Raw genomic sequence first — 23,879 nt, 5'->3', positions numbered from 1 at the left:
TTCAGTCTACTCTGTGGCTCAGGGTAGGAGTCAGGCTCTTGTTTTAAAGGCCAAGCAGGCCCGAAGCCTCTTGTGTATCTCAGCCTCATCCTCCCCACCCCCTCCCCTTTTCTTCTTTAAGCAAATAGGTATAATTTAGAAACAGAACCAGCCTACGTGGGATTGTGAAGCTTTCAGAATGCCTTACCTTGTTAGGGGTTTTTAAGACAGATGTTTATTATGTAGGTTTTTAAACACCGATCATAAAAAGACCTTTTCCTCCCTCATTCACAGGCTGGCCTATTAGCTGTAATGGCCCAGATGGGTTGTTATGTACCTGCTGAAGTGTGTAGGCTCACGCCAATTGATAGAGTGTTTACTAGACTCGGTGCCTCAGATAGAATAATGTCAGGTGAGTTTGCTTTTTCCACCCAGGGCTTTGACCATTTGCCTCTTGAACAAGTTATTTAAGTCTTCTCCTTTCTCTAGTGTTATATAATAAGAATAAATCTGTTAAGGTTTTAAAAATGATCATCTTTGTGAAAATTTTTTTAAGGTGAAAGTACATTTTTTGTTGAATTGAGTGAGACGGCCAGCATACTTACACATGCAACAGCACATTCCCTGGTTCTTGTAGATGAATTAGGTAAGACATTTAAAACATTAGTTTTACATACACTCATCCCATGTTGTAACAAAAACCTTGATGTTCTATAGATAATCTTCCAGAAAAAATTAGTTCTTAGTACAAAGTTTTTGAACTTCAGCACTTTGTTCACTGTACCCCAAGTGCTGCTATTTATAGAATGCTTTTAGAGTCACTAAATATTACTGTACTAATCTTCTCTGAGCTTGCATCCTTTGTAAGGTATGTCCTTTTTGGTGTAGCAGGCAGATAATATGCAATATTAAAACTTTCACAGGAAGAGGTACTGCAACCTTTGATGGGACAGCAATAGCCAATGCAGTTGTTAAAGAACTTGCTGAGACTATTAAGTGTCGTACTTTGTTTTCTACTCACTACCATTCATTAGTAGAAGATTATTCTCAAAATGATGCTGTGCGTCTAGGACATATGGTATGTGCAAACTGTTTATTCAAACCTTGTTCAGTCTTTCTGAGGAAACAAGTTGGGTACTTCAATTGCTAGTACATGAATATAACAGCTAATCAAGGTTGTGTTCCCTCCCCCCTCCCCTTTAAGGCATGCATGGTAGAAAATGAGTGTGAAGACCCCAGTCAGGAGACTATTACCTTCCTCTATAAATTCATTAAGGGAGCTTGTCCCAAGAGCTATGGCTTCAATGCAGCGAGACTTGCTAATCTTCCAGAAGAGGTCATTCAAAAGGGACACAGAAAAGCGAGAGAATTTGAGAAGATGACTCAATCACTACGATTATTTCGGTAATTATATTTATGCTTGGGTTAAGGCTGTAATTAACCATATAGCTGACCTGGAGGAAGTAAAGGGGGAGGGAGGATAGACTATAAAAAAAAAAGTAAAAAAAAATTTTTTTTTTTTTTTTTTTATAATTTAAGGGAAGTTTGCCTGGCTAGTGAGAGGTCGACTATAGATGCTGAAGCGCTCCATAAGTTGCTGACTCTGATTAAGGAATTATAGACTACACTTGGAAGCTTTGACTTTTGACAAAGGTGGTAAATTCACACAACATTATGATCTAATAAACTTTATTTTTTAAAAATGACCATTTTTCCATTTTCTTTCTAGGAAATTAAACCCTTTTAATTCTTATCTACCTTCTACATAATGGTTATTGAATACTCCACAATATATTAAGTCTAGATGTTATGGTACATGCATACACTTTCAGGCTGTTTATACCCACTGTCACCAATACACATAAATGAGGGAGGGGGTTATGAAACTGTATAGGGCTGTATATATATGCTTGTCTCAGCTTAATGCAGGAAATTGTGTTAATTTCCAGCAGTTTTGTCTAAACTGTTCAAAAAAAAACTATGAACAGAGTTCAAATACAGGACTGTTTTGAAGAGACTTTCTAAAGTGTACTTTAAAACATAGTAGTTTTTTACCTTTCACAAAACTGAGTTACAAGAATACTTTTGTTTTACAGTGCATCCCTTCCTAGGAAGTCTCATTAAAACACTCACTTTTTCTAGGGGTGGGGGGAGGGTGGTTTTGAATGCTGCACAGGGAAGGAAAGGAAATAATAAGTCTTAACTTTTCTTAAAGGATACCAGAAACATTGCTGGATATAATTTAAGATTAGTGTTTTCTCTTTCATAGAAAGAACGTACATACTGGGACATGAGTACAGTTACAGCAAGTCTAGGTGTGCTAACAAAACAGGGCACATTCAAGTACAATAAGATTTTGCTTGAAATTAAAAACAAACTACATGAGATTAAAGCATTAAAATCATATTTCTCAATCTGAATACATGTTAAAAAAAATCAAAAGAAACGCAGAAGTGCTAGCTCACATTTTTACCATATTACAAAAGCAATTGGTACCCATGTCCATAACGGCAGCAACAAAGCTGCTTGTCTATTGAAGATTACTACTGCAAATTGGACTGCATTCAATGCTAGTTGTAAAAACACCAGCTTTTCAGAAGTTGGTATCTGTACAAAATTGCAGCTTATTTTCTTCACTTCTGTCCCTTCAAAAGTCTTTACACCGTAATGCTAAAACACCCAGCTCTGAGATCCTGAGTCAATATATTGCCACTTTCTTTTTGGTAGCTTGAGCTTCATAGTGTCAACTGACCTTGTGTATCCATTTTTTTTAATACAGTCTCTTCCTGTAGCATGGGCAAATATTTTAAATCTTCTTCCAAAAAATGTTTTAAGTTATGATGTTAGAATGGCAGGACTTTTCTTTAGGGAAGGAGTTCAGTTGTGCTGCAATGTATTAGATTCTATAGGTGGAGCAGAGTCATATAGTGTATCTGTATCATGTGTAGGCTCACCAGCTAATGTACAAGGGTTAGACAGTGTTCCAGCACCACAGTCACAGAAAAACCTAAAGCAAAATGAGAACCCAAAAATTAGGAAAGTGACAGGAAAATGATTGGGTAACATAGTAAGCAAGTGTGCTACATACCTATCATGTCTAATAAACTCTACATCATGTCCCTGATGGCACTTCTTAATGCAGTTCACACATATGGCATTTCGATCTGTGGTGTTACAAGTGTGACATCTAAAAAGCAAAACCTTACATTATTTTTCTCAAACATGTCATTAATTCAAAATAATTGCATTCAGGTTATATTCCTGTTGTCTTGTGTCTTGAGGAAAAGGAATGACCTGTAAATTGCAGAAAAGCAGCTCAAACTCTGCGAAAGCTCAACGTGTATCAAGTTTTTCTCTGATTTGCTCAAATCAATTTAGGGGAGTCAAAAACTGTCACTCAGTGACTGGGATATGCCCAACTTTGCTTTGAAAATGCTAACAAAAACACTATGTTGCAAACATTTCCACATTTTGAAGGACATTAGTTACTGCAGTAGTACGTTTTTCCATATTTACGGTCCTAAACTGAATAAACAGGACTCGATGTGGGCAATTTTCAGTTATGCTTGTGTGGGATTCCTTCCCCTTCCCAGGTCTCAAGTAATTTAGAAATATACCTGTAGAAATCATGCATAGGATAGCTGGTATAACTTGATATTTTATATAAACACTGGCCTCTACTAACAGCCTTTTCTATGGCGTCTTGATTGTTCATTATTTTGTTATCTGCAATAAAAGAAAAAAATAAGTAAAAATCTAAAGGACAAAGAACATTTTTTAAAACTTTAAAAATGTAAGGGTTGTCTAATAGTTTCAATTTTTAAGAGCTTCTTAATTGAAGGTGACCAGTAAAATAATTTTAAGAAAGGGGCTAAGAATAAAAAGATACTCCGGCTGTTCAGAAAAATTTTAAATCTATTGATTCTCTTCAATTTGGAGAGTGACAGAAGGAATTCAAACAATGGCTTCTGATCTTTGTGTGGCACACTTCACATGTTTACAGGCACAATGGACATACCTTTCATTGTCACATTAACACCAGATGCTAAAAACAATCCTCCAAACCGGTTGTTAAAAATCTGATTGCCTTCTAGTGTTGCCGTTGCATGATTTGTGATCTCAATACCTGAAGTAAAATTTACAAGTAAGTACATGCATCAATTTATCATTTATTAAAAGAAACCTGAAATTAGCAGATGTAAAAATAGTAGCTATTTACTGACAGAAACATCTGCTTTCACTGTTAACATTCACTATATAACTAATTTTTATTAATGACATTTAAAGAAAAAAAAAATTTTTTTTTGAGAGGCAGAGTGGACAGAGAGACAGACACAGGGAGAAAGGTCTCCCTTTACCATTGGTTCACCCTCCAATGGCACACCGTGCTGATCCGAAGCCAGGAGCTTCTCCTGGTCTCCCATGTGGGTGCAGGACCCAAGCACTTGGGCCATCCTCCACTACACTCCCTGGCCACAGCAGAGAGCTGGCCTGGAAGAGGGGCAACCGGGACAGAGACAGAACCCGGTGTGGACATTTTTAAATTTTTGTGCAAATTAATTTAAGGGGTGAAGACCAGTATATGTTTAGGGTGGTAAGTAGTTAGCTTATATAGTGGAAAAAAAAGGAGCTAAATGGTTATTTGAAATTATTTTCTTCACTGGCAAATTTAACTGCCTACGTATAACCAATGTTTTCTTCACATTGTGTGTGTTGTTCCTAATAGCAATACAGCCTATCCCAATTAATGTTCTGTGAGCACTAAGTGCACTATTTCTTGTGTTTGGCTTAGGGTGGAAGAAGCCAATAGCTAGATGAGGTAGTCTCAGAAGTATCTGAATAGACAGGCATTCAGCTACTTAGCACACTTCAGTTCATAGATTAGAGTATACCACAAATCAAACACTTTGCACAAACTATAAACAAGCCACAGGTAATAAAAGGAAATACAAACCTGCAGCAAATCCATCAAATATTCTGTTTTTCCTTAAGACTGGATGACTATTAGTGCTGATGAGAACACCTGCTTGAGCATTCCTGAAAATATCATTTTCTTCAAGGAGACCTATAATAAAATATTTCCTTAGATTAAGGCTAATGCATGTGACAAACTTTACTAGCCTTTTTGGGGTAATGTTTAATAGGTTTTTCTTTTAGTGTCTTAGCTGTATTGTATTATAGATCTTCACAGGACCCACTTAACAGGGACCACATCTAAGTTCACTTCATTCCCTGCTACAGAGTTGATTCTCAACGAATACTGTGGAATTACAATCCGCTCCTTTGAAATACTTCTGTGGCCTCTCTCACAGTTCACGCAAGCCTTTAATTCTGCCCTTTATGAGGGGAAATCATTCCCTGATTCCTTTATTCCAGTCTAAGTTTCTTGCAACAAAATCAGATTTAAAGTTTTAAGTTTCCATTTAAAGCCTTCCAAGATTGTTTTCACTATTTAACAGTATGCTATGCATTTTTATCCCTCATGCCTTTTTTGTGTTTCTTGGAAAGTCCTACAGTCCTTCCTGCTAATGTCACTTTGATGAGGGGGTTTTCAGTTTCCCTTCATCTTCTGTTAGTGATTCTTTAAGTTTAAACTATTTTTAGACAGTGAGAGGGAGAAACAGAGAAAGGCTTTCCTTCCGTTGGTTCACCCCCGAAACGGCCACCACGGCCAACGTGCTGTGCCAATCTGAAGCCAGGAGCCAGGTGCTTCCTCCTGGTCTCCCATGCAGGTGCAGGGCCCAAGCACTTGGGCCATCCTCCACTGCCTTCCTGGGACACAGCAGAGAGCGGGACTCGAAGAGGAACTAGAACCCGGCGCCCATATGGGATGCCAGCGCTGCAGGTGGAGGATTAACCAAGTGAGCCATGGTGCCGGGACCCAAGGAATCACTATTAATATTTCAGGGTTCTGTCGCTGGTTCTCTCTTCCTTCTATATGTTCTTTTTTGGTGGTCTTACATCTTCCCATGTTTACAATGACCATACATGCTAAGTGCATCTTTCTGGCTTAATAAAACTAATCACATGGTCGTGCCAACTTGCATGTCTACATCTTCCTATATTCCTTTTTGTAGTGAAAAGTGCCACCCAAACCAGAATCTTGAGTACTGAATGTTACTTTTTTCTCAACCCTCCTATATAATGAATGTGCTCCTACCTTTTTCCACCTCCGCTATCAATTCCAAGTCCCTGACTCTAATCTTGCATACTTCCAGTACAACTTCTTCGAGTGTTACTAAGATGGAGATCCAAACTCCTTATTGCATGTAGAAAACCTCTTAAGGGTTTGGGCCATGTCCACTTCCCAGCTTCAACTTTGTACCACTTTTTCAGTTTCTTTTAGAGTTTGCCTACAGTGTGCTACTCTGTAAGAACAGAAGGTTTAGTAGTGCTGTTTTATTCACCCTTTAGCGGATTAATAGTCTTCACTAGCAGAAGAAAGTGCAATCTTGCCCTAGGAATGGTCTGCTCACTCACCATCGCTGTTTACCAGGAACACCTACTTGATTTACAATTCCATGGATAATTTTTATTGCACAAACCTTAGATTTTAAACTCTGGGAAAGTCTTTTAGTGAGCAGAAGTGAATTCTGCTCACTAAATCTCAAAGATATGTACAATATTGGGTTATTGACATTTCAGGAAATGTGACAGACTGACACTATTTTCCCCAAATCTCCATGAACAGCATAGATTAGTAAGGGTGCTGTGGAACTTTTGCATAAATGCAAAGTAAGCTGGCTCGTATGTATATCAAAGCAGGCACTCCTTATCTTCATTAATACCAGTCTCCAATGAACACAGTTGTAAGCAGTTACAAAAGCAATACTCATTTGTATTATGTAGACATTTTCATAAATTCACAAAGCAATTAATTTCTCACACCTAGTTCTATAACTTGACTTTGAAGTTTATTATAATCATGTCACTATTCTGAATAAAAATGTAAACAAATTCTATCATAAAAAAGCATCAACTAGCAAAGTCAAGATGGCTACAAAAGGAAAATTACTGTAAACATTTGTCTCCTTTAACTCTAGGTACTAATCTAAAGCATCTCAACAATACTGAGATTGATTAATTTCTAACATATTAGTTGGTTATGTCACTGATCATTAAAGATATGGAAGAGTAATGGAAAACTGGGTTTTTCACTAATGCAAAATTAACAACAATACCTCGACCCCCATTAAATATACAGATGCCACCATCTCTTCCGTCATGGATTTTGTTTCTTCTTAGTGTAGGATTACTATCTGTCTTAATCCAGACTCCAGCCATTGCATTGTCAAATATTTCATTGTCTTCTATACAGCCTAGACCTATAAATGCAAAAATATAGAGTCATTACTTTTTTATAACTATTGTCTATATGAAAAGCAGAGAGAGGTAGGGAGGTCTCTGCTGGTTTATTCCCTTTAATGTCTGCAGCAGCCAGGCCTGGACCAGGCTGAAGCCAAGAGCCCAGAACACTATCCAGGATTCCCACATGGGCAGCAGGGGCCACTATCTGTTGCTTCCCAGGATGCTTTAGCAGGAAGCTGAATCAGAAGCAGAGTAGCTGGGACTTCAGTCCACAGACTGATATGGGATGTGGGAGTCACTTACTTATAACATCTATTTCTACAGTTTGTTAACAGGACAAAGGACATACCAGAATTATAAACTAGAATTCCACCATTTTGTCCTCCCCAGATTTTGTTGCGTCTAATTTTGGGGTTGCTTCCAGTCCTATGGAAAGACAAAATACCACAATTTAAACAGTTTCTGCTCCCGTATCTCGTAACTACAGAAATCCCCATTAGTCACAGTAAGAACTAGCTACATACAATGGTGTCCCTTCAAGATACTCTGATTCTTCAGTAAAGAGGTTTGATTTTTGCTTAACCATGCACTTCCCACAGAAGTACACATGGCTATAGATGATACTGTTGAAGCTCTTTCAATATAAAATGTAAAATGAAAGGTTAAATTATATGATCATTAGAGCTATAAAGACTATAAATTTTACAAAAATAGCATAAAAATACAAGCTTTCTTTTTACTCCACACTGAGAACATGACAAGTATTTTTGAAAGGCAGAGAAGAGAGAGAGGTCTTCCATCTGCTGGTTCACTCCCCAACTGGCCACAACAGCTGGAGCTGGGCCGATCCAAAGCCAGGAGCCAGGAGCTGCTTCTGGGTCTCCCATGTGGATGCAGTGGCCCAAGGACTTGAGGCCATCTTCTACTATTTTCCCAAGTAACAGCAGAGAGCTGGATTGGAAGTGGAGCAGCCAGGAGTGAAACCAATGCCCATGTGGGATGCTGGCACTGCAGGTGGCGGCTTTACTCACTATGCCACAGCACGGGCTTCTAGACTTACTACACTTCAAAGGAGTGCATCGGAAGCCAATGCTCAATGGGCTGCAAAACAGAACTGAATTCTCATGTATATATATCATTGGCTTCTCTCCTAACCTGGACCAAGAAAAGCTACATCTGACCATTTAAGCCCAGAGTGTGATAAAACAGGGATATTCTACATACCCTACCTACTTAAGGAAAGCCAAATGTGAAAACATTTACCTTATCTGAACTCCAGAATACATATGATTATAGATATCATTGTCCTCTAGCACTCCATGTCCATTGTCATAAAAATAAACACCAACCTAAAAATAAAAAAAAATTTGTTTGCAAGTGACAAGTGTTACAAAACAACATATTTCCCATTCAAGAGTACAAGCTAATCCTACCTGCTTGCCGCTGTGTATCCTGTTTCTTCTCAGTACTGGAGTGCTTCCAGTTGTAACCCAGACTCCAGCTAAAGTATTACTATAAACTTCATTTTCTTCTATTACACCTTGTCCTTTTTCATGCTAAATAGAAATTACAGTGGTTACAGTATATCTGTACCTTGCACAAGTACAAACAATTTATAAATAGTGTTCCCCCTTTTAAAGATAATTCTGAAAAAAAATGTGAATTTTTAAAAAAGATTTATTTATCTGAAAGAATTACAGGGAGAACGAGAGAGAGAGACAGACAGAGACATCTATCTTCCATTCTCCAGCTCACTGTCCAGATGGCTGGGGCTGAGTCAGGCTGAAGCCAGGAACCAGGAGTTACATCTGGGTCTCAACACATGGGCTACAAGGGGCCCAAGTAAGTGGGTCATTTCTGCTGCTTTCACAGGAGTTATTAGCAGGGAGCTGGAGTGGAAGAGGAGCAGATGGGATTTGAACCCACATCCATATGGGACACAGTGTTGCAGGTGGCGGCTTTACCCATTAGGCCACAATGCCAGCCCCTGTACTATTTCCTCACCTCGTTTAAGAAGGTAATGACATTTTAATACTGTTTTATATTTAATACTGTTTTAATATTTTAATAGTTTTAATAATGTCTTAATGCTTTGTACTTTTCAACCTGTCAGAATAGAAGCATTGTTTTCTTTAGTGGAAGAACTTATTTCATTCTAAGATGTGTAATGAACTAAAGATGTCTCATTTAATCTTATTTCAAATTTTTATTGGTAGAATCACTTCAAAATGATTAATGGCTCACATTACCAAACTCTGTACTTTTACTTTTATCAAGCAGTTTAAGACAAATTTAAAGTTATATTTGATATTATACAGCACTTCTTTGTGTGGGGAGCAACTCGGACTAGACTAAGTTACTGGAATTAAGACTTATTCTATGCATCTGCTCTCCCACAATATGGCGCTGGGAGAGGAGAAAACAGCTTCTACGCAGCTGCCTCTTGCCAACTTGAGTGATGACCTCCAGGAGCTGATCCTGCTCCTGATTGGAGGAGAGCAGCGTACTCGGTGTGTGGGCAGCCGAGTTAGGATTGGCGGAGGAGGACTATAAAAGAGGAGAGAGAGGCATGCACCAGGAACATCTAAGGGGAACATCTGAAGGAACACCTGTGCAGCCCCCGAGAGAGCCGGCCGGCAGTGTGCCGCTCCCCCGCGGAAGTGGGGAATGTGGCAGGGGGAACCGCCCTTCCACGGAGGTGGAAGGGTCGGTAGCCAACCCGGGAAGAACCAGCAGCAAACCCGGGGAGGGCCGAGCAGACAAAAGAACAGCGCAGGGTCCTGTGTCGTTCCTCCACGAAGACGGGGAGCGACATAATGGTGCCGTGACTCGGATATGAAGCCTAGGCAGGGTTTAGTGTCATTCCTCCACGAAGAGGGGGAGCGACACTTTGGAATTTCCTACATTTTCTTATTTGAATCAGTTGTAACAGTTTCAGATACCACAATGACAAAAATACATGGGACTAATTCCAGGTTTCAAAATTCTGAAAGAGCAGCCAGTGTTGTGGCCTAATGGGTTAAATTGCCGCCTATGGTGCTGGAGCCCATAAGGGCACCAGTTTGAATCTCAGCTGCTCCACTTCCAATCCAGCTCCAATTTGCCTGGGAGAGCCACAGTGGATGGCTCAGGTCCCTGGGCCCCTGGATTGGAAGTGAAAGAAGATCCTGGCTCCTGGCTTCGGCCTGGCGCAGCCCTGGCTGTTGTGGTTATTTGGGGAGTGAATCAGTGGATGGAGGATTTTGCTCTCTCTCTTTCCCTCTTTGTAAGCCTATCTTTAAAATAAATCTTCAAAAACAATTCAGAAAGTATTTTTTAACAAGAATTCAAATTAAAAATAATTTTTATCAGAAGAAAAAATATTTAAATTTCATATTATTGGTACTTCTAGTGATTTTACAAACACATACACACACATACTATAAAATCAGGAGTCATTCTAATACTGACAGGGAGAACAAGAGTCTTACTTATACATTGTCTAATATTTAAAGTCAACAAAAAATTCACATCCCAAAAGTTGAGTATCTCCTACCCAAAGTAAATGTACTTCCCCAACCTCTTTGTCCCCTGATTTTGATGCATGATTTTACTGAACTGTACTCATTAACTTACCACATAAATCCCACCATGTTGGCCATCATGAATTTTGTTATGCCGAACAATGGGACAACTGTTTGTTCTAATCTGAATTCCTGCTAATGCATTGCCTGTTTAAAAAGAAAGTTATAATGTCAACACTTGGAGCCTAGTGGAATACAGTAAGAGTTTTGCATTAGGTAGTAGTAAATATTCTTACACTGGAATTTTAGTGAACATTATAAAAAAAGTAGCTGGCTCTTAATGAAGTTCTGTGTAAGTATTATCTAGGTAAGTTAGCCGAAGAGAAAGCTTGGGAACCTACCAGCACTCAGAAAACTAAATAATTGTTCACTAAACTTTTGCATTTAAAGATTGAAGATAAATGGTTTCCTTCTCAAGGTAGTACAAGGTAAATCATACTCCAGAAATTATACTTTTTGAGATGAGAGCATCATTTCACCCCTGGTGTCTGGCATAGTGCCTTACAGTACACAGCAGATACTCACTAAATGTTTGAGTAAATAATACAGAATAATCTTTATTCAGAATTTAAGCAAATTATGTCAGTTCCTCCTGCCTCGATGTTTTCAAAACGATTTACTTGGCTAAGATCGTGAAGACAGGCCAATCTAAACACATATACTATAAAATTAGGAGTCATACTAATACTGATAGGGAGAACAAGAGTCTTACTTATACATTGTCTAAATATTAAAGACAGTCAACAAAAAAATTCACATCCCAAAAGCTGAGTATCTCCTACCCGAAGCAAATGTATTTCCCCAAACCCCTTTTCCCCCAAAACAAAACAAAAACCAATCAAATACTTAGAAAACAAAATCAAATACTTACCATAAATGTCATTTCCTTCAATAAGGCCTCGTCCATCACCAAAGATGTAAACTCCTCCTTGATTTCCGTTAAATATAGAATTCCCCCTATAACGATGTGAGATGATAGGAAGTACATAACCATCTATTCAGTGAAGTAACAGTTTCATACAACTGTGAGGTCACCCATGGTTTTGTGACAATCTTGAACCATACTGGTTCAGTTTAATTTGTGAAATGATGCACTCAGACTAGCAGATCTCTAAACTCTCTTTTCTTTCTAAGACCTAAAGCTTTGGTAGAAAACAGTGTCCTTAAAAATTCCTCTCAAAACAAAAAAACCCGACACATATTATCAAGACAAATCTCACAATCATTTCCGTAAAATCAATGAAAGAAATTTGACAAGAAAAAAATAATTCATGGTTCTTAATTAAATTGCAATAGTTCTGTTCTGCAGTCTTAGCCAATAGCCTTTAAGACTGTACTTTTTCGCTTCATTACTATGGCCAAAAGGTACGGTAGGGGCTATTAAAGGGGAAGTAACAGCTCAAGTTTTGACTAATATTGTTAGTTTCTCTGTCCAAGGATCTTTCAGAGTATTCTCTGCTGACTCTTAGTAAAAAGAAAAAGACAACATCATTCAGTTTTTGAGGAAAGGTCACAGCATTTGCACTCATTCATAAAATAATACTGTGCATGGCTTAGCTCAGCAATAAAGAACAAACAAAACACAAAAAAGAAATGAGCAAACAATGATGCTCATTTAGACACATACACCAGAAGCATCTGTTTCACAGCACTTAGATGCCTAGGGAAAAACCTTTATGTCAGTGCTCCGTACCTTGACTTCTTATAAAACAAATCCAAAAGTAAAAAGGTAATCCCCACCAATACTTATATGGAAATACCTTATTGTTGGGTCACTATTTGAGGTAATCCATACACCTGCAAAGTTGTTTGCATAGATTTTATTCTCTATAAATTGTCCTCTTCCTTTTTCATGGACATATATTCCTCCAGTCTGCCCATGGTGAATTTCACATCGAACCACAGTAGGGTTAGCATAGGCTTTTACTTCAAACCCTGCTATCCTGTTTCTGTGTATGTTGCAACTTTCAAAATAACCCTGAAAAATACAGAAATTAAATTTGTAGATAAAGGTTACTTTCCAAAAAGAAATGCCATTTAAAAAAAATTTTAATATGCATCTGAAAATTAAGTATCAGGAATGTCCAAAAGTAAGAATACAAAATAGACAGACACACCACATGACAAACATACAACAAAGAACTATACAAACCTTCTAATTAGTCTCAGTGGATACACTCAAATGCAGGAAGAAAAAGCAGGGGAAAATCTACTCAATGAATATAGATAAATGCCATCACCTGGTAAGTATATATCTTTTAGCACAAAGTTGAAGTCTTTTAAAAAATCTGAACCCTAGTTGCCTTAAAAATGTTCAAATAGGGCGGCACAGTAGTACAGTGGGTTAAGGCGCAGCATCACATGTCAGCAATGGGTCAAATACTGGGTGCTCCACTATTGATCCAGCTCCCCGCTAACATGGCTGGAACATGTTAGCGCCTTCGCTAACAAGGCAGCGAAGATGGCCCAAGTCTTTGGGACCCTGCTGCCACCCATGTGGGAGATCCGGAAGAAGCTCCTGACTCCTGGTTTAAACCTGGCCAGCCTGGCCGTTGTGGCCAACTGGAGAGTGAGCCAGCAGATGGGAGATCTCTCTCTGGCTCTTCTTGTCTAATTCTGCTCTGCCTTTCAAATAAATAAATCTTATAAAAAAAAGTTCCAATTAATACACTTATAAAAATTAACCTAACAGCATATTTAGAGACTGACAGAGCAATTAAAAAGGTTCACCTCAGCCAGATAAAGCAAAATATGGCCAGTTTTATATTAATAAATAATTTAATGGAATGCACCTGTTTGTTGCTGTATCTTTAATGCAAAATTATCAAACAATTCAGAACTCTAGGCAGAATATATACAAAATTCTGCTTTGCTTTTTAAGATGCAAACCATAAAAGTTCCAACATATATAATTTTTTAAAAAAATATTTTATTTATTTATTTGAGAGGTAGTAGAGTTACAGACAGAGAGAGGTCTTCCACCCAATGGTTCATTCCCCAAATGGCTGCAACGGCCAGGGCTGGGCCGATCCAAAGTCAGGAGCCAGGAGCTGCTTCTGGGTCTCCCACGTGGGTGCAGGGGCCCAAGGACTTGGGCCATCTTCTACTGCTTTCCCAGACCACAGCACAGAGCTAGATCAGAAGAGGAGCAGCTGGGACATAAACCAGTGCCCAAATAGGATGCCAGTGCCGCAGGCCACAGCATTGGCCCCCATATATAATTTTAAGTGAAATACTCTTTATTGGATATGAGAAAGCACAGATGTTCAAGAGTTCCATCAGAAATTCTCCAAATAAAACAGAATGAAAAGTAGAGTAGAAGAGAAAACTATGCTGGGACCGCGGTTGTGGTATTTAACAGGTAAATTATTGGCATTCCATATGGGTGACTGTTGGTGTCCTGGCTGCTCCACTTCCAATCCAGCTACTTGCCAATTGCCTGGGAAAAGCAGTGGAAGATGGTCCAAGTGCTTAGGCCTCAGCACTCATGTGGGAGACCCAAAGAAGCTCCTGGCTTTGGCATGGCCCAGCCCTGGGCATTACGGCCATCTGGGGAATGAACCAGTGGATGGAAGAAGTATCTTTGTCTCTCCACTCTCTGTAACTTTTTTTTCTTTTTTTTTAAAGATTTATGTATTTGAAAATCAGAATTACACAGAGAAAAGGAGAGGCAGAGAGAGAGAGAGAGAGAGAGTGTGAGTGTGTCTTCCACCCACTGGATCATTCCCCAACTGGCTACAACGGCCAGAGCTGCGCCACTCCGAAGCCAGGAGTCAGGAGCTTATTCTGGGTTTCCCACGTGGTGCAGGGGCCCAAGGACTTGGGCTATCTTCTACTGCTTTCCCAGGCCATAGCAGAGAGCCGGACTGGAAGTGGAGCAGTTGGGTCTTGAACTGGCACTCACATGAAATGCCAGCACTGCAGGTGGCAGTTTCATCCACTACACCTGACACCTGTAACTCTTAAACAAACAAACAAACAATGTTCACTGAAATAACCTTCCACAATCATCACGAACTAGAATCCAGAAAACACTTGCTGGGGCCAGCGCCAGCAATGCCAGCATCCCACGTGGCACTGGTTTATGACCTGGCTGCTCCACTTCTAATCCAGCTCCCTGCTAATGCTCCTGGGAGAGCAGTGGAGGATGGCCCAAGGTCTTGGGACCCTGCACCCACGTGGAGGACCAGTAGGAAGCTCCTGGCTTCAGATCAGCCTGTAAACTCTTTCAAACAAATAAATAAATAAATCTTAAAAAAGCAAAAAACACCTGCCAAATCCTGTGAAATCTAGGTAAGGAAGAAAAGAATGCTGAGGGAGAACAGATGCTACTTTAAAGCTTCAGCAAACTATCATTTTCTCCAAATAAGCCTAGTCAGCAACGTTCTAATTGAAGTGATGAAATACAGTAGCATGGATGGACTACAGGAGGATATTACCACAGTAATATTTTCATAGAAAAACTTAGGCACAAGAGGTAAATCTAAAGAAAGGAAATTAATGTACAATTTCTCTCGTCTAAAATTTACAATCCAATCTAAGGAAGACTATCCAATGTGAGGTGAAGTGAAAAGAGAAGAGGCAGGTAAGCTGGATCTCGACACAAAGAACATAGAGAATCTGCCAAATCATGAGCTAAGTCAAGAAATATAATATAAACCCTTCAAAAGTTTTACAGTAATTTGGTCCAGTGTGACATTTTAATCTTATTTTACAAAAATAACACTCTGAAATGGGTAGGCATTGTTGTACAGTGGGTTAAGCCAGCATTTGCAATGCTTGCGTTCCTTACTACAATGCTTTCAAGTCCTGGTTACTTTACTAGTTCTTTTTTTTAAAATTTATTTTATTTGAAAAGCAGAGTTACAGAAAGGCAAAGGTAGAGAGAGAGAGAAGAGAGAGAGACACAGAAAGAGAGAGAGGTCTTCCATTTGCTGGTTCACTCCCCAAATAGCCACAATGGCAGGAGCTGCACTGATCTGAAGCTAGGAGCTTTTTCCAGGTCTCCTACACAGGTGCAGGGGCCCAAGGACTTGGGCCACCTTTCTCTGCTTTCCAGGCCACAGCAGAGAGCTGGATCAGAAGGGGAGCAGCCGGGTCTCGAACCGGCACCCATATGGCCAGGGCGTTAACCCGCTGCGCCACAGTGCCGGCCCCAACCCTACTTCACTTCTGATCCAGTTCCTTGCTAATGCCCCTGGGAAGCAGTGGATGATAACTGAAAGTACTTGAGTTCTTGCTACCCACATGGAGACTAGGATGGAATTCCTGATTCCTGGCTAAGGATGGAATTCCTGATTCCTGGCTACAACCTGGTCCAGATCTCAGTCACTTTGCATTTCGAACAGATAAATCTTTTTTAAAAATGCTGATACTAAGCAGTCACTCCTACTCATTTTTTTGGTGTGAGACTGACATTTTGGTTATGTCAGAAAGAAAAAAAAAAGAATCTCATCTTTTAAAGATGCATGCTGAAATATTTTACAGAAAAGACGATGCTTTCTGGTGTTTGCCTCAAAATACTCCATAGTGTAAGGAAGGGGATAAGAAGTAAACAAGGAGGTACAGAAAAACCAAACTGGCCGTTAAGTTGTTGACAGGTATGTGGACATTAATTATTCTAGTTTCTCCACTTTTCTGTATGTTACAAAGATTCCATGAAAACATATTTGAAAAATACAGACAAAACCACAGCAAACAAGAAAATAACAAGACAGTACTATGGTTACACAGTAAGGGACACAGATTTAAAGAACTCATACAACCCATAAAGGCAAAACACAACAATATACATAATGAATAACCAATTTTCTCAAAAAAGGAACACAGGGAACAGAAAAGTAAAACACAACATCAAGAAAACCAACACATGGATACAAGGTTATCAAAACGAAGAAAAAAATGCACACAAAACCTAGGGTGATCTCAAGAGTTCTTAACTCAATGTTAGAAAATGTAGCACAATAATATTTTTAAAAAAGATTTGTTTATTTATTTGAAAGGCAGAGTTACAGAGAGAGAAAGGGAGGAAGGGAGGGAGAGTAGGGGAGAGATCAATAGATCTTCCATCTATGGTTCATTCCCCAAATAGCTGCAAAGGCTGGAGCTGAACCAGACCAAAGCCAGGAGCCAAGAACTTCCTATGGGTCTCCCATGAGGGTACAGGGGCCCAAGCACTTGGGCTCTTCTTTGCTGCTTTCCCAGGCACATTAGCAGGGAGCTGGATTGTGAGTGGAGTAACCAAGACACGAACCAGAGCCCATAAGGGATGCTGGCATCACAGGTGATAGCTTAACCTGCTATGCCATGATGCCACCCCAAAACAATTCTGAGAAAGCATAAATTGTGTTGATGTTGTATTGGAGTGGGTTTAACCACTGCATGTAGTGCCAGCATCCCATATGGGCACCGGTTCAAGTCCTGGATGCTCTGCTTCTGGTCCAGATCCCTGCTAATTCATGTGGGACAGCAGCCAAAGATGGCCCTAGTATTTGGGCCCTTGCACCCATGTGGGAGACCCAGATAAGGCTCCTGACTCCAGCATTCTGGCCATTTAGATCGCTCCCTCCTTCTAATTCTGCTTTCAAACAAATAAAATATAAATCTTAAAAAAAAGTACAAATTGTAACCTTAGCTAAATTAAAAGGCATTAAATAATCTCAAGAATTCAAGCTGGGGCCAGTGCTGTGGTATAAGGGGTAAAGCCACTGCCTGCAGGGCTGGCATCCCATCTGGGCACTGGTTCTAGTCCTGGCTACTTCACTTTTGATCCAGCTCTGCTATGCCCTGGGAAAGCAGCGGAAGATGGCCTAAGTCCTGTGTAACTCCCTGGCTTTCAAATAAATAAAGCAAGCTTTAAAAGAAAGAAAATGCATTTGTGAATACTGACCTCCTCCTATCATGCATATTTACAGAAAAAAAAAAAAAAAACCCTCAAGCTACAATAACCCATAAGCACTTCTTTAGAAAAAAAATCAGAAATGATGATGGGGCCAGTGCTATGATATAGTAGGTTAGGCTTCTGCCCACGGTGCCACATCCCATATGGGCGCCAGTTCGAGTCCCGACTGATCCACTTCTGATCCAGCTGCAGTAGAAGATGGCCCAGGTCTTGGGCCCCTGCTTCTGTGTGGGAGACCTGGATAAGGCTCCTGGCTCCTGCCTTTGAATCTGCCGTTGCGGCCATTTTGGGAAGTAAACCAGTGGATGGAGAGGACTTCTCTCTCTGCCTCTCAAGTAAATAAATCTTAAAAAAATAAAAATAAAAAATAAAATAAAAAGCTAGTTAATCATCCAGACACTACAGAAAAAAAAAAGATGATGAACTCTAGCAACACCAAGAATGAGTCAAAATTTAAGTTTTTTTTTAAAAAAGATTGTTATTTATTTGAAAGGTAGTTACAGAGAGAGACAAAGAGAGACACCTGCTGCTTTACTCCCCAAATGGCTGCAACTGCCAGAGCTGGGCCAGTTCAAAGCCAGGAGCTTCTTTCCGGTCTCCCAAGTGGGTGGCAGGGGTCCAAGTTCTTGGGCAATCCTCTGCTGCTTTCCTAGGTGCATTAGCAGGGAGCTGGATTGGAAGTGGAGCAACTGGGACTGAGATGGCAGCATTGCAGGTAGCAGCTTTATCTGCTACACCACAATGGCAGCACCAAAATTTTAAAATTTATAAATGGACTGTGATTAAAATAATTAACGGTAAGTAAATACAAAACAAAAACTGTAGGGATGTTAGTGTTTTGAACCTTCCCAAAGAAAAATAAGACTATGAAAGGTAAGGTGGGGATAGGTTGAAATACAAAATACATTTCCTCATTTTCCATAGGTGGAATTCACAGTTTATTTTGACGTTTAAACATGAAGTTAACAATGACAAACTCTAGAAAGAATCTTTAAGCCCATATTATTTTCCACAAAAACATTTTTTTAAATGAAAAAGAGTAGAAAATCCTTTATGATTCTTTATAAACTCTTAGTAAGCTACAGATAAGGAAAATGACAATTCCAGAAAATAATAAGAGTATAATAAAGATGAAGGATTGTACAGAAGCTAATTCAAATGTTTATTATGTTATTTGAAAACCAAATTTAAAAAAGTTATCGTCAGGGATAGATATCATCCTACCAAGCACAAGCTATCAACACAAGGAAGGTAAGTCAGAAGAAAACTTGGAATGGAAGAACATTCTACTGAAGTTTTTAAGAGCTGTGTCACAAGACTAAACAGATACAGAAGCTACTGTAGGCCCAAGATATACTTTATTTCCATCCTTCCCTTACAAATCTGTAACAACTCACAAATATTCTCTTTAATCTCTAGGGCAAAGATCAATGTATAGCATTGCCTAGAGCTGATTTTTTTATATACTGTAATACTTATAATACTATATTATAATAATACTTATAAGCCCAAATCTACGAGAAAAAAAAACTGTATAAAGGTCATGTGACAAGGAATAAATAAATAAATCACCATGGTAGACCTTCATAAGGCACTATTATCAACACAGTTCCTTCAAAAATGAAGAATTTACACTCAGATTAATTTTTTTTCCAACATGGGACGCCAGTACTGCAGATGGAAGATTAACCTATTGCACCACAGCACCGGCTGTTTCATGAACTTCTTATTTGTTTGTTTATTTTTTTTGAAAGTCAGAGTTACAGAGAAGGAGAGGCAGAAAGAGGCAGAGAGAGAGGTCTTCCATCCACTGGCTCACTTCCCTGATTGGCCGCAACGGCTGGAGCTGCGCCAATCCAAAGCCAGGAGCCTCCTCCGGGTCTCCCATACGGGTGCGGGGGCCCAAGCACTTGGGCCATCCTCCACTGCTTTCCCAAGCCACAGCAGAGAGTTGGATCGGAAGTGGAGCAACTGGGACTCAAACTGATGCCCCATATGGGATGCCAGCACTGCAGGCGGTGGCCTTACCACTTTGCTTCCTTACTTACAGGCCTTTGTTATAGGCTGAGTTGTGAGTTGATTTTCTTAGGTTAGTTATACCAGGAACTAGTTATGATGATAAACTGGCCTCTTTTCTCAAACTATTTAGGTCTTATTAGCACTGACAAAAGGGTACTCCTTCATGCTCTAATTCAATTTTTAAAAAGAGCCCTGATTTAGGGTTCCAGGCACAAGCAATGAAAATAATTTTCTTTCCCATTGACAGCTTGTATACATGACTTCGATGTTCCTAGGTTGCTTGGTTAACAGAACAGCAACTAAACCTCACCATCCACCTATTTGCCACCATGTTATTACCTCCTTTCCCATCTCTTCCATCCGCACAACAAAAAACTGTTGCTACTGGGGGCCAGTACTGTGGCCTAGTGGGTAAAGCTGCTGCCTACAACACCAGCATCCCATATGGGCACGGGTTTATGTCCCGGCTGCTCACTTCCAATCCAGCTCCATGCTAATGTACCTGGGAAAGTGGCAGAAAATGGTCCAAGTGCTCGGGGACTCAAACAGCAGATGGAAGCTCTCTCTCTCTTTCAAATAAATAAATATATAAATGTTGGAAAAAAAAAAAAAAACTGTTAGTAGTGCTGTGCTTGGACTTCGAAAATGATGCCTAACAAAACTTCTGCAGAACAGTTTTGGAACTGACATTTTATTATCACTGTGTTTCCTATTAAAGTTCTGCCATTTAAAAAAATTTAAGAGGAAATGTGGCGCAGTGGGTTAACACCCTAGCCTTGAAGCACTGGCATCCCATATGGGCACCGGTTTGAGACCCGGCTGCTCCACTTCCAATCCAGCTCTCTGCTACGGCCTGGGAAAGCAGTAGAAGATGGCCCAAGTGTTTGGGCCCATGTACCCGCATGGGAGACCTGGAGGAGGCTCCTGGCTTCAGATCAGCGCAGCTCCAGCTGTTGAGGCCAATTGGGGAGTGAACCATCACGGAAGACCTCTCTCTCTCTCTCTCTCTGCCTCTCCTCTCTCTGTGTAATTCTTTCAAATAAGTAAGTCTTTAAAAAATATTGAAAGTAATGAGAAAAGAAAAATCAAAGATGTCTGAAGTGTAAAGACCAAATCCTGTTTTACTTTAATTTTTATGTATACTTACTTTTATTTATTTGTCTGCATTTCATAAATACAACTTCAGGAACATAGTAACCTGCCTTCCCACCCATCTTCCTCTTCCCTTCCTATTCCAAGTTTTATTTTTTTAATAAGATCTATTTTCAATTAACTTTATACACAAATGACTGACTATTCTAGGTAAAGAGTTCAACACTGGGGTGGCACTACGGCATAGTGGGTAAAGTTGTGGACTGCAGTGCTGGCATCCCATATGGGCACCGGTTCAAGTCTTGGCTGCTTCTCTTCCAATCCAGCTCTCTGCTTATGGCCTGGGAAAGCTTGGGCCCCTGTATCCATGTGGGAGACCTAGAAGAAGCTCCAGGTTCCTGGCTTTGGATTGGCCCAGCTTTGGTAGTTGTGGCCATTTGGAGAGTGACCCAGCAGAAGGAAGATCTCTCTTTCTACCTCACTGTAACTCTGCTTTCCAAATAAATAAATCTTAAAAAAAAAAGAAAAGAAAAGAAAAGAAAAGAAAAGAAAAGAGTTCAACACTTTGTTTGAGAAAGAGAAAGAAAAAGAGAAGGAAAAAAAAAAAAAATCCCTGTTCCTCAATAGTCCAGACAAGAGCAGTTCAAAGTCATTGCATCTCGCAGTTAATTTCGTTTTTTTCCTTCATTTTTTTCTTTCCTTCTCTTCCTTTTCAGAAACTTAATAATCTTTAAAGAAGAACCCAAGAATGACACATCTTTTGTGAGCACTTAAGACATAACTTATGAGGTACGGCGCCACGGCTCACTAGGCTAATCCTCCACCTTGCGGCGCCGGCACACCGGGTTCTAGTCTCGGTCGGGGCGCCGGATTCTGTCCCGGTTGCCCCTCTTCCAGGCCAGCTCTCTGCTGTGGCCCGGGAGTGCAGTGGAGGATGGCCCAAGTACTTGGGCCCTGCACCCCATGGGAGACCAGGAGAAGCACCTGGCTCCTGGCTTCGGATCAGCGCGGCGTGCCGGCCGCAGCAAGCCGGCCGCGGCGGCCATTGGAGGGTGAACCAATGGCAAAAGGAAGACCTTTCTCTCTGTCTTTCTGACTGTCCACTCTGCCTGTCAAAAAAAAAAAAAAGACATAACTTATGCGACTTAAGAATATCCTCCACTTAATACACTAAAATGAAGTAATTTTTAGAGAACAAGTTCTAGTATTATAGTTACACTTACATTTTATAACTAACAGAGATTACATCTTCTTCTCAAATAGCACATCAATTCTCTAAGGATTTCATTGCATCTACATAGATATGTTTGATGCATGAATTCATAAAATGAATACTGCATATCCATTCTAAAATACCTAAATTTCTTTTAAACCTATATTCTTTAATTCAGATACTATGGTGATGAGAAAATAATGATGAAACACAGCTAAACTTGAACTGATACAGAAGTCAACTTTTCTATTAAGAATAAATGTGCTTAATGTTCTTACCATGCCATGATCAAATGTGAACACACCAACATCACGTCCATGATGAATATGATTTCGTCTAATGATTGGGTTTCCATGATTTTTAACCCAAATCCCAGCTAACGCATTATTGGAAATTTCATTATCCTCATATATTCCCTACAACAATAACCAAGAAATAAACATTAGTACAGCTTTAAAAATAGTATTTTAAAAGAGAGAAACAAAATTTTAAAATACCTGTGCATGATCTGTTATATAAAGCCCAACATTTTCACAGTCGCTGATGTTACAGTGCTTGATAGTGGGACATGCTCCTTGACCACTAACACATACTGCAGAACCAACTGTAAGGAAAAAAATCTATTAAAAACCCTATTGGACAACAACACAGTGACTCAATTTTATTATGAAAGATAAAGGAAACACTAACCTGTACATGTACTTCGGATGATACAGTGATCAATAATAGGGCTACAATTTACTGTAATCTCTAAGCAGTGGTGTGCATTGTGGTGCTGAGCAGATTTGTCATCAGGGTTAAACTGAAAAATAGAAATTTTATTTGCAATAACCACTGCCTTGATGATTTCAACATGTATATTTTAAATATTAAAATTTCTTACCCTTATTGTCATATATCCAACATAAGCATCTTCAGAACCTTCCATAAAAACGAAGGTTGAATCTCTAGTGTTTTCAATTATAACTTTGTCTGCTACTTTTCCTGGTGCTGTAGAGAAGATATTTTAAAGCATATTATCTTAACTCCATTTCAACAAATAAATACTTTTATGGAAGGGAAACTTTTTAAAAACTTAAGTACTGAGTTGTAGGGCTAATATTCAGACTATTGGTTATATATGTTTCACCAGCTTTTATTGTAAGCAGCCATATTTAACAATTAATTTAATGTGATTAGCAATAAACTCAAATCCATATTAAAAATACTTCTAATAATTACAATTCTAAGTGGTTTCTTGTGGAAACAAAATCATGACTAACAAACAGTAGCTCCAGAAAAAGCAGCTCAGAAAAAGAGAAAAAAAAAAAAAAAAAAAAAAAAAGACCTCTTAAAATTTATTCCCAACACTGGCTTCAATCAATTTAACTAGTAAAATCACTAGAGTAAAAATTTTCTATACTCCCCCCCGGCCTTTTTTTTACACATGTTTTAAGAGTAACCCTTAGATGATGATGATACAGAAATCAGAATAAATCAATATTTTTAAAGATTTTATTTATTTATTTATTTGAGAGAGAGAGTTAGAGAGAGAGGAAGAGACAGAGAGAAAGGTCTTCCATCTGCTGACCCACTCCCCAAATGGCCACAATGGCCAGAGCTGGGCTGATCTGAAGCTAGGAGCCAGGAATTTCCTCTGGGTCTCCCACATGGGTGCGGGGCCCAAGCACTTGGGCCATCTTCCACTGCTTTCCCAGGCCATAGCATAGAGCTGGATCAGAAGAGAAGCAGCCAGAATGCAAACTGGCACCCATAGGGATGCCGGTGCTGCAGGTGGAGGCTTAGCCCACTATGCCACAGTACC

The 23,879-nt window shown here is 39.5% G+C and overlaps 2 protein-coding genes across 8 annotated transcripts in view; one reads left to right on the top strand and one right to left on the bottom strand.

Moving 5' to 3' along the window:
* The window catches only part of MSH6 (mutS homolog 6), a 102,074-nt gene extending 100,392 nt beyond the window's left edge, over positions 1 to 1,682 (top strand). For all 5 annotated transcript variants that reach the window (XM_089327686.1, XM_002709880.6, XM_008254436.5 and 2 more), the window contains 5 exons: positions 274 to 391; positions 536 to 625; positions 903 to 1,057; positions 1,184 to 1,383; positions 1,519 to 1,682. In XM_089327686.1, coding sequence (XP_089183812.1) covers positions 274 to 391; positions 536 to 625; positions 903 to 1,057; positions 1,184 to 1,383; positions 1,519 to 1,600 — 645 coding nt within the window. In that variant the 3' untranslated portion in view covers positions 1,601 to 1,682. The remainder of the gene's footprint in view (positions 1 to 273; positions 392 to 535; positions 626 to 902; positions 1,058 to 1,183; positions 1,384 to 1,518) is intronic.
* Positions 1,652 to 23,879, bottom strand: part of FBXO11 (F-box protein 11) — a 95,125-nt gene continuing 72,897 nt past the window's right edge. For all 3 annotated transcript variants that reach the window (XM_008254435.5, XM_070069155.2, XM_070069156.2), the window contains 16 exons: positions 22,959 to 23,065; positions 22,766 to 22,877; positions 22,573 to 22,679; positions 22,354 to 22,491; positions 12,611 to 12,828; positions 11,722 to 11,807; positions 10,903 to 10,997; positions 8,721 to 8,843; positions 8,551 to 8,636; positions 7,637 to 7,713; positions 7,161 to 7,304; positions 4,934 to 5,044; positions 3,998 to 4,105; positions 3,597 to 3,705; positions 3,068 to 3,166; positions 1,652 to 2,986 (listed from right to left, as the gene is read on the bottom strand). In XM_008254435.5, the coding sequence (XP_008252657.3) occupies positions 2,857 to 2,986; positions 3,068 to 3,166; positions 3,597 to 3,705; positions 3,998 to 4,105; positions 4,934 to 5,044; positions 7,161 to 7,304; positions 7,637 to 7,713; positions 8,551 to 8,636; positions 8,721 to 8,843; positions 10,903 to 10,997; positions 11,722 to 11,807; positions 12,611 to 12,828; positions 22,354 to 22,491; positions 22,573 to 22,679; positions 22,766 to 22,877; positions 22,959 to 23,065 (1,850 nt within the window). In that variant the 3' untranslated portion in view covers positions 1,652 to 2,856. The remainder of the gene's footprint in view (positions 2,987 to 3,067; positions 3,167 to 3,596; positions 3,706 to 3,997; positions 4,106 to 4,933; positions 5,045 to 7,160; positions 7,305 to 7,636; positions 7,714 to 8,550; positions 8,637 to 8,720; positions 8,844 to 10,902; positions 10,998 to 11,721; positions 11,808 to 12,610; positions 12,829 to 22,353; positions 22,492 to 22,572; positions 22,680 to 22,765; positions 22,878 to 22,958; positions 23,066 to 23,879) is intronic.

The sequence above is a fragment of the Oryctolagus cuniculus genome, chromosome 2, assembly GCF_051225735.1.
Source record: "Oryctolagus cuniculus isolate XC-2025 breed Fujian yellow rabbit chromosome 2, ASM5122573v1, whole genome shotgun sequence".
In the NCBI taxonomy this organism is placed as follows: domain Eukaryota; kingdom Metazoa; phylum Chordata; class Mammalia; order Lagomorpha; family Leporidae; genus Oryctolagus; species Oryctolagus cuniculus.
This window is presented reverse-complemented; position numbering and strand designations above follow the sequence as displayed.